At 32.0% G+C, this 9,170-nt stretch overlaps 4 protein-coding genes across 4 annotated transcripts; 2 read left to right on the top strand and 2 right to left on the bottom strand.

Moving 5' to 3' along the window:
* Positions 1 to 1,490: 1,490 nt before the first annotated feature.
* Positions 1,491 to 1,939, bottom strand: LOC119672070 (A-kinase anchor protein 14-like). Its single transcript, XM_038083024.1, has 2 exons — positions 1,928 to 1,939; positions 1,491 to 1,868 (listed from the first exon to the last, which is right to left on the bottom strand). The coding sequence occupies exons 1-2, from the start codon at positions 1,937 to 1,939 to the stop codon at positions 1,491 to 1,493; spliced, it is 390 nt and encodes a 129-aa protein (XP_037938952.1).
* A 1,016-nt stretch (positions 1,940 to 2,955) lies between these two features.
* LOC119678256 (protein app1-like) lies at positions 2,956 to 3,737 on the top strand. The gene is made up of 2 exons (XM_038089991.1): positions 2,956 to 2,967; positions 3,038 to 3,737. The coding sequence occupies exons 1-2, from the start codon at positions 2,956 to 2,958 to the stop codon at positions 3,689 to 3,691; spliced, it is 666 nt and encodes a 221-aa protein (XP_037945919.1). The 3' UTR covers positions 3,692 to 3,737.
* A 2,124-nt stretch (positions 3,738 to 5,861) lies between these two features.
* LOC119672069 (pupal cuticle protein C1B-like) lies at positions 5,862 to 6,588 on the bottom strand. The gene is made up of 2 exons (XM_038083023.1): positions 6,539 to 6,588; positions 5,862 to 6,467 (listed from the first exon to the last, which is right to left on the bottom strand). The coding sequence occupies exons 1-2, from the start codon at positions 6,548 to 6,550 to the stop codon at positions 5,862 to 5,864; spliced, it is 618 nt and encodes a 205-aa protein (XP_037938951.1). The 5' UTR covers positions 6,551 to 6,588.
* A 1,174-nt stretch (positions 6,589 to 7,762) lies between these two features.
* LOC119678249 (pupal cuticle protein G1A-like) lies at positions 7,763 to 8,209 on the top strand (the record flags this gene model as incomplete). The annotated part of the gene is made up of 1 exon (XM_038089978.1): positions 7,763 to 8,209. A coding segment is annotated over one exon (447 nt), but the record flags the coding sequence as incomplete, so codon positions are not given.
* Between the last annotated feature and the right edge of the window lie 961 nt (positions 8,210 to 9,170).

The following is a 9,170-nucleotide window of genomic DNA, read 5'->3' as shown; positions in this document are numbered from 1 at the left end:
ATCATCCAAACACTGCATTCTCTTTTCTGGAGACAATCTGGAGACAATCGTAGTTTCGCGTCATTATGATCTGCGCTTTACCTAACCTTATCAAATAGCTTAAAGGAGCACATATCTATATCTTCAAAGATAGTCAAGTAGTTATTAAAGGATTGTTCACTTTGAAGTTCAAAAATCTTAACTGATAGCTGTAACATTATTCAGTGTTTTGCAAGTAAAAACACGGTAGTGCTTCCTGGATGCAGAGATATCACATCGAAATTTATCACAGCTCGAAAAGTTTGGGTCAGTCATTAAATTCTGTGAAAAAAGTTGCACAACAACTAAGTCTCTTATAGAAAAGTGGACTTAAAGCAAAAGATTTCGATGTAGTGGTGACTCTGTGAAACCACTAAGCTTAAAAGCTGCTACGTTTTTGCAAAAGGGATATAGAATAGAGACACGGATCACCATGACATTATCATTTCAATAAGATGGAATGTGACCACTAGTCTTTGTGATTGTTCACCTTTTATTTGGATAAAATACTATTACTTTGTATAAATACTACTTCGGGTGGTTTTATCGCTGTCAGATATTAGGAAATTTTGAATAGATGACATTTTTAACTCAATTCGAAAAGCTGAGTTTGTTTGTTTTTGTCATACTTTCGTATTGTTAGAAAAAGTATGGTCATCGTACTTTAGACCCAGTTCCCAGATGATGTTATGGTTTTTTGGCAGATAATTTTAGTTGTTTACTGTCCCAGAAGTAACAATTGCGTTTGTTGATATATCCATCAAGTATTCAAAACTTGGTGTTAATGATTTTAAATTTTGAATAAACCCCGTAATTTAAAAAAATTTCATATAAACATCATCACCATTTTTATAGTAAGTTGTCACAATTTTTGTAAAATCAGTAGTTATTAGGCGATCCATGCTGTTAAATGGCAGGCCTTTAACCGAACATATGATGTTTTGGATAAAAGTTTTATTTGCTGTATATTACTCAAATAATGCCGTTCAATCGGGACCACCCTGATAACGTCTACAGTTCCAAAAATAAATGCCACTAATTCTTTTTCTGATAAATATGAAAAATGTTAATCTTATATTTAAAAGCATGCCAATTTTTAACAATTTCTTTTTATAACTTTATATAAAAAGTTTAAGATATATGTATCTTAATGTCATAAAGTCTTGAATGACTAATATAACATAAAATAATTTTTTTAGAAAATCCTAATTAGGTAAATGCCTATATATATTTACCTTTTTTATGTAAAGTAGCATTTCAGTCTTTCCTGGTACGATACATAATAATAATTATGTATTATTGATGCACACGATATTCGTGTAAGAGTTATTGATAATAGCTTTTTCAGTAATTATTTATAATTAAAAAAATATAAATTTTATTTTTAATTTTTCAAAAATTATTTGATTATTAAAGTCGTACTCGTACAAAAAGTCGTACAAAAAGAAAACAAATTAATTTCAATGTATTGCTTAATGAATTATATGGGCAACTGGAGCAGTAAGAACACTCTTAATAATAGGTGCTGTATGTACGACTGGTACTACTGATTTTATTATTGGCACAGGAGCAGCATAACTCTTGATTACAGGCACAGAGTGAACAATTGGAGTAGCAGCAACAGTATGGACTATAGGAGCGGCATGAACAGTCTTCACTACTGGAACAACTGGGGCAATAGTCTTAACAACTGGCACAATTGGAGAAGCATGTACAGTCTTCACTAGATTAGGTGCAGCATATGTGTGCACGACTGGAGATGCAATTGTTCTCACTACAGGCACAATGGGAGCAACATGCGTTAAACCAGGTGCAGCAGCAGCTACGGCAAGTAAGGCAAAGAAAGATACCTAGGATGTGATGATAGGCTATTTAATATATTTTATGAAATATTTATATTCGAACTTACAAATTTGAACATTTTGCTTTTGATTTAAGTGTTGTGACTTGTCTATTGCAAGAGTGTCAAATGATAATAAAACATAAATATTATCGGCAATTTATAGTAAATTATTAACCGCATATAGATACATGTAAGACTAGATACTACTAAGTATCTGATACAATTTACAACTATGAATTAAGTTTTTGCAGGGTCAACAACCTGCTTTGTGCGCAATTTCAATAAGCAAAAATTTATTTTGAAATTTTGTAATTAAAATAAACAGAAGCTAGTTTTGAATATTAAAGCCCAATATTTATTAAAACTGCAGCATTGAACTTGAACCCCACACCAAACAATGAACATCCAGTAACATAGGAAAAAAGACTAATCAAACCATAAAATCATATCAAAAATATAAATCAATTAACTTTAAGGTTAAATCAAATTTTATGCGCCTCAGGAGAAATCCGCACAGCGGGTAAGCAATTAGCGCGTAATGGACCCCTCTATTGGCGTATTGGCGTCATGGGCCACTACAAGTTGGCATGAAAAAATTGCTACCGTTTATAAACTAAGAGGCTTAAAATTTATTGAATAAATAAAAAATATTGAAAAATGGTAAATTTTATGTACATGAACACAGCAAGTCAAATAATATTTTTAATGGTATTACGTCCAGAGTTATGGATTCAAGTATATTAAAAATAAAAATCTAATAAAAAATAATTATGTATTTGCATGTATCGATGATATGACTTGACGTTTTTTTTTGTTAAAGAAATTTCAATTCGAAATACTTTACGTACTTAACAAAACTAGATTTTTAATTTTAGAAACTATTTTTATTTAATTAAATAATTAATGACACAATTTCTGTATTCCAATACAAAAGCTCTGTATTTATCTATTATATTTTTACAGACTTTCAATGAAATTGAAATTTTAGGCTAAAAAAATTTTTTTGGTGACAAATATAAAAGCTATCAAAATGTTAACCACAAACAGTTTCAGTTCGAGCTTCCTGCTAGCCACGAATAAAAATCAAAACCAAAATGTTCAAATCGGTAAATTAAACGGAAATTAATTTAATTAAAAATTATATTTATTATTAAAAATGTGTTTCTTTCTTCACAGTACGCCATTTTCGGTCTTCTCTTCATAGCCGCCGCTGCAAGTGCTGGCCTTATTGAAACTCATCATGTAGTGGAACCAGTTGTTGCTAAAGTAGGCACCGTTGTGCATAGTGCGCCATCTGCTGTATCTCACCAAAGTTTCACACGTGTACACAATAAAGCTGTCGTAGAATCTGTTGTTGCTCCAGTTGTTAAAACCACTGTTCATGCTGCACCAATTGTACCAGTCGTTCATTCCGTACATGCCGCTCCAGTTGTTCCAGTAGTTAAAACTGTAGAGCCCGTTGTTCCTGTAGTGAAAACTGTTGAACCAGTTGCTCCTATTGTTAAAACTGTTGAACCAGTAGTGCCTGTTGTTAAGACTGTGGAAACTGCTGTGCCTGTCGTTAAAACTATTGCCGCTCCTGTTGTTCCCGTAGTAAGGACAGTTGCTGCTGCTCCTTTATTGCACGCTGCTCCTATTGTACACACCGCTCCAGTTGTACACACCATTGCTGCTGCTCCAGTAGTACACTCTGTACCAATTGTTAAAACCTATGCAGCTCCAGTTGTACATACCGTACATGCTGCACCAGTTGTACACTCTGTGCCAATTGTGCACACTGCCCCCTTAGTAAAAACTATTGTTCCAGCTGCATATACCATCCACCATTAAACTGGCAACATTCCCATATCAATTTATAAAGAAAAATGTTAGAAATATAAAAACACTAAAAAAATTTGAAAAATAAAAAATTTGAATTCCAAATAAAATAAATTATAAATATTTAGTTTCCTTCAAAGTAGTGTAAAAATTATAATCAATCGTTAAATATCTAAATGTGCTTCTTTTTACCACTTTTTTTATATACATATATCATATGGTGAAATAACGAATCAAACTCAACGGTTTCCTACAAGTGCATTATTCAATATTTTTTACTATGGTTAACCCATTAGAACCATAAGAACCAGGCGTTTGCAACCTAGAATATCTTTTCTTCTGATCAGGGGCTTGTGAATAGCCCAGTTTCTTCAATTACCACCGGTATAGTACTAAAAAATAGAATTCTAAAGCTTATTGATTGAAAGTTGTTAATAATGTAGGTGCGATTGTCAGTTGTTTTAATCCTTTCTAAAGCACGCAGACTTTATCTCCTATAGATATTTTATTGATAGAATAGTTCGTATTAAAATTACTGCTCTGTTAATAATTATTGGTTCAGAAATTTAATAGTTTTCAACATTAGAGTAAAGTAAAATCACATTACTTTTAGTTGAACTCCAATTCACAAATTTTTTCCCATATATACCATTTTGAATAAGAGTTAGAAATCTTTTTTTTAACCACTATCTTAGTTTTTTTTTTCTTTTTTAAGTACAATAATTACATTAAGTAAGTAAGTATTTATTACTTACATAAATAAATAAATGGTCAATATTTCTTGTAAATGGTGAAGACAACAACTTAAAGACCTATACTTTGTCATAAACAAAATACTGTCACACCATAATTGAACTGTAAGTTTGGGTCAGCGCATGCTGATATATCAGTACTTCCTCGCGGACACATCTGGTGGCCATTCTAATGCCCACAAAGCTGCCGAGAGGTACAATAGTTGTTGTTCTATTGGTGTGGTGCTTGATAAACCATTTGGTCTTTCAGATATTATTCAGGATACCCAACAAGTCTACTTTAGTTATCGCTGTCGGGTTAGCGATGAAACGATAATCGAAACCTTAAAGTTTGTTCCTCTGTTTGTTCCAGACAAAGTCACAAATAATTTTAATCGCTTCTTCATAACGTCAACTCTACTTCACGGAATATACGACTGTTAAAACATTGTTGCAATGACACTGTGCACTGTGTACTTCACTAAATTCACAAACAATTGGTTTGCTAAAACCCAAAAGTGTTGTTGTCTACTCTGGGCCATAAAGATCTTATTACCTCACAGTCGTCGAGAATAGTCTACAAGTCATTTGTTACCGCAATTATAAATTTTCAAATGTTTCTAAACAGTTCACACATCGGAATTCGCATCAAGGAGATAGTCTCTTTAGTCACTTTAGTAGATAGCCGCTCCAGTTTTGGGCTTTCTTTGTGTAATTACTGATTCATATTATTAGCTTTCTCTGGTAAGGTAGTGTTATGTAAGCAGTAGCTGATTTCAAAACAGTCTCTGACCAAACCACAACAACTCTCTTTAATTTTATCCAAAATTCAATAGTATCTATAGTGAAAAGACACAGTCTAAACCAACGTACATAGTGGCAAAATTTGAAAAAATTTCCTTGGGCTTTTTTATGGTGCTCTACTGAATGCTTCGAAAACATCTAAGCATAAAAGTCTCAATATATCAATTCTTTCCCGAGGTTGAGTGATTCTTTTGTCTTATGACAGCAGACGAAGGTTCCATAGGTATTGATGGGTTTGATATTAGTCGTTTAAATTCCGTAGACCATAAACGGTGACTATCTGCAGAATTAATAGATCTATCATTAAGATCGAATCATGAAATCTTTATATATAATATTAAAAATAATGTAATATATATATAATATATATTACTAAATATATTACAAAATTAATGGATCGAACACTTAGCAGTTGTCGTTAAATATATAATAATAGTTAAAAAGTAATACATAGGTGTTTTTTTTCGAAATATTCGACACTTTTAATGGTATTTGATTCTATACATAAAAAGCAAAACATAATTTTTAACATGGCATGGTTCTTGTATAAAGCAGGTTTATATCAAATTATAAATTTTACAATTGCTTTATATATATAATTAATATAATCATTTAGTGGATCGGTTCATATCATAAGCGTAGATACTTTAATGGTGAACAATATGGGCAGTTGGTACAAGAGTTTTCACTAAAGGTGCTGAGTGAACAACTGGAACTGAGTGTACAACGGGTGCAGCATGTACTGAGTGTACAACGGGTGCAATTGTTTTTACTACAGGTACTACTGGTTCTAAGGTTTTGACTACTGGAACAATTGGAGCAGCATGAACTGAGTGTACGACTGGTGCAGCATGGACTGAATGTACGACTGGTGCAGCATGCACTGAGTGTACAACTGGTGCAGCATGCACTGAGTGTACAACTGGTGCAGCATGTACTGAATGTACAACTGGAGTAATAGTTTTGACTACTGGAACGACTGGAGCAGCATGTACAGAGTGAACAATTGGTTCCACAGTCTTTACAACTGGTACAATTGGTGCAGCATGAACAGTGGTTTTTACAATTGGAGCAACAACAGATTCTACGACAGCTTTGTTGTGTACACGTGTGAAACTTTGGTGAGAGACAGCAGATGGCGCACTATGTACAACGGCACCAACCTTAGCTACGACTGGTTCCACTACATGATGAGTTTCAATAAGACCAGCACTTGCAGCGGCGGCAATGAAGAGAAGACCGAAAATGGCGTACTGTAAGAAAGGGATTATTAAGGATATAAAAATTTAAATAAAAATTGTTGGAATTTTATAAAGATACTTACAGATTTGCACATATTGCTTTTTGGTATGTTTTGAAACTGTGTTGTCAAAGTTTAAATCCAAACTGTTGATCTTTGCAATCAGTTTCTACACTTTTATACAAAAATGTGCTGCTATATGATATTATCTTCTACGTCTAAACATCGCAAAAAACTTAGTTTTCAATTCATAATTTTATTGTTAAGAGCCAAAGCAGACGTTAAACTACTTGAGTCCCTACAATTGACATATATTACCGGCTTACTGACCTTCATCATCAACGCTTCAAGCTGACATAATAGCTTAGAGTAATTATTACGCACAAAACTCATGAGCTACCTTATCACTGGCAACAAGCAAATTAGTTGCGGCTTGTTATGTACTACAATTACCGAAGGTTGGTGTTTGCATAGGTTTTCAATTAACTGAATTTTGTATTTTATACAAATTTATTTATTCAATTTTGAATTATTCAATTTTCGGATACTTTTGTAAAAAATCGATCTTTGTCAAACACAAAAACCGCGATGCAGCATTTGTCAATTCATCTTAGACTCAAGAAAATATCAAAACGTGAATTAAACCACGTATTTTTATGATTTAATAACTTTGCCTTAATGATTGGGGTCTAGTCACTTTATAGGATTTAAAAATGGGTGTAGCGTTTAATGCCCCCATTGGGATTGGTGCCTGTCAGTCAGTTTCGATTAGTTTATGAAGTTTTGTAACGCATGAGATACTTTGGTGCTAATTTCCATACCATGATTTTGCTTCATATTTTATGTTTTGGTTTTGTTTTAATGAAACTAAGGAGTTGAACAGTTCAAGTTCAATGTAGGTTTTTTGTTTCTAATGCCAACCTTTTCAAATATTTAAGCCCTCATTGAGTATTGTGTAAATAATAACAGAAACTGATTTCATTGTTGATTTCTGAATATTATTTTAACAAAAATTTTGCACTGCAAGTAACGAAAAATTATAAACATTATAGCAGTATTTTCTTATATTTGAAGATATATTTTTCCTAAACTTAGTTTAAGTTTATATGAAGGGCATTTTTATTTTTGCAAATAAAAATTTTGTGAAAAATTACTATATATAAAAATTGCAATTTTAGATTTCATCATCAGTTGACTAATAATCTCTTAACTTCAACTATTAAACAGCATTCAAAAGAATTCAATAAAAATGTTCAGATTTGTAAGTAAAATTTTATTTTTACCTATTTATCATTTATTTATAATAATTTATATTTATATCTTCAGTTTGTTGTTTGCGCCTTAATTTCCTTTGCCGCGGCTAACCCAGGATTTGTTCAACCTGTTGTAGCTAAAGTGGGAGCTGTCGTGCATAGTGCACCATCTGCTGTTTCTCATCAAAGTTTCACACAAGTTCATAGTGAGGCTCATGTTGTGAGTCCAATTGTTAAAACTATTGCTGCTCCAATTGTGCCAGTAGTGAAAACAGTAGCTACACCCGTTGTCCATACACAGTATGTAGCTGCACCTGTGATTAAAACTGTTGCTCCAGTTGTTCCAGTTGTTAAAACGTATGCACCTGTAGTGCCCGTTCTCAAAGCTGTTCCAGCACCCATCTCTTACCAAAGCCATAACCAAGTACATCTACGTAAACCTGTAATTGCTCCAATTATAGCTTCGGTTCCAGTGGTGCATGCTGCTCACTTTGTTCATTAAATTTGTTGATTTTTTTTAAAGAGATTGTAGTCAAATAAATATTTGTTTTATTTATTAATCAAATTGTTGTTTATTGCATTTATAATCTATTTAATAGTTGTTTGTACAGAGAATCTATTATTTACACAAACAATTTATGTTATTTACACTAACATATATCAGTTGAGTGATAATCTTGTGTACTAAAATTCACTTGAGCACAAACAAATAATTGTTGTGATACCATGGATGAAGACGGATAAGTCCGCACGACAGACTTAAGGGAACACATTAAAGATAAAAGTTAGCAACATATTTTTCACAAATAGGTTCCCTCTGGAAAGGGATGATTACCTATTTAAGTTAAAGGGAACCATTCTAACAAGTCTATAAACTTATCATTATCCTTAATTTTAAAGAATGCCAGATATGGCAGGTGGTTCAGAAACGAAATCATTTCTACATTGAAAAATTTTGAATCTTCCTTAGCCAATGATAAGAACTCAATACAGTATTTGTCTCATACGTAGAGTCATAACCTAAAAACTGTTAACCTGTTGAATCGAGTAGTAGTTATACTATGTACATGTAAGAATTTTGCCCACTACACATCAGGTGCGTATTGTAATATAACAAGAATCGTCATTTGCCTAGCGGTTTCTTGTTAAGGCTAGGTATTTGAGGTTAATAATAACATATATTAGGTATATAAAAAAAATTTTAAACATACACTTCTATCACTATTACTTTGTAAATAACGATGCAAAGAGCCTAATATAAAACAAAATAAAATTTAATAAAATAAAATCAAATAAAGTCAAATAAATTCAAATTAAGTAAAATAAAATAAAATAAAATCACATAAATTCAAATAAAGATAAATAAAAAAAAATATGATAAAAAAATTAAAATAAAATTAAATAAAATGAATTAAAATAAAATCAAGTTAAATCAAATTAAATTAATTCTAATCAAATCAAAT

Source organism: Teleopsis dalmanni, chromosome 1, assembly GCF_002237135.1.
Source record: "Teleopsis dalmanni isolate 2A chromosome 1, ASM223713v2, whole genome shotgun sequence".
In the NCBI taxonomy this organism is placed as follows: domain Eukaryota; kingdom Metazoa; phylum Arthropoda; class Insecta; order Diptera; family Diopsidae; genus Teleopsis; species Teleopsis dalmanni.
Note: the sequence above shows the minus strand (reverse complement) of the source record. Positions and strands in the feature narration are given on the sequence as shown.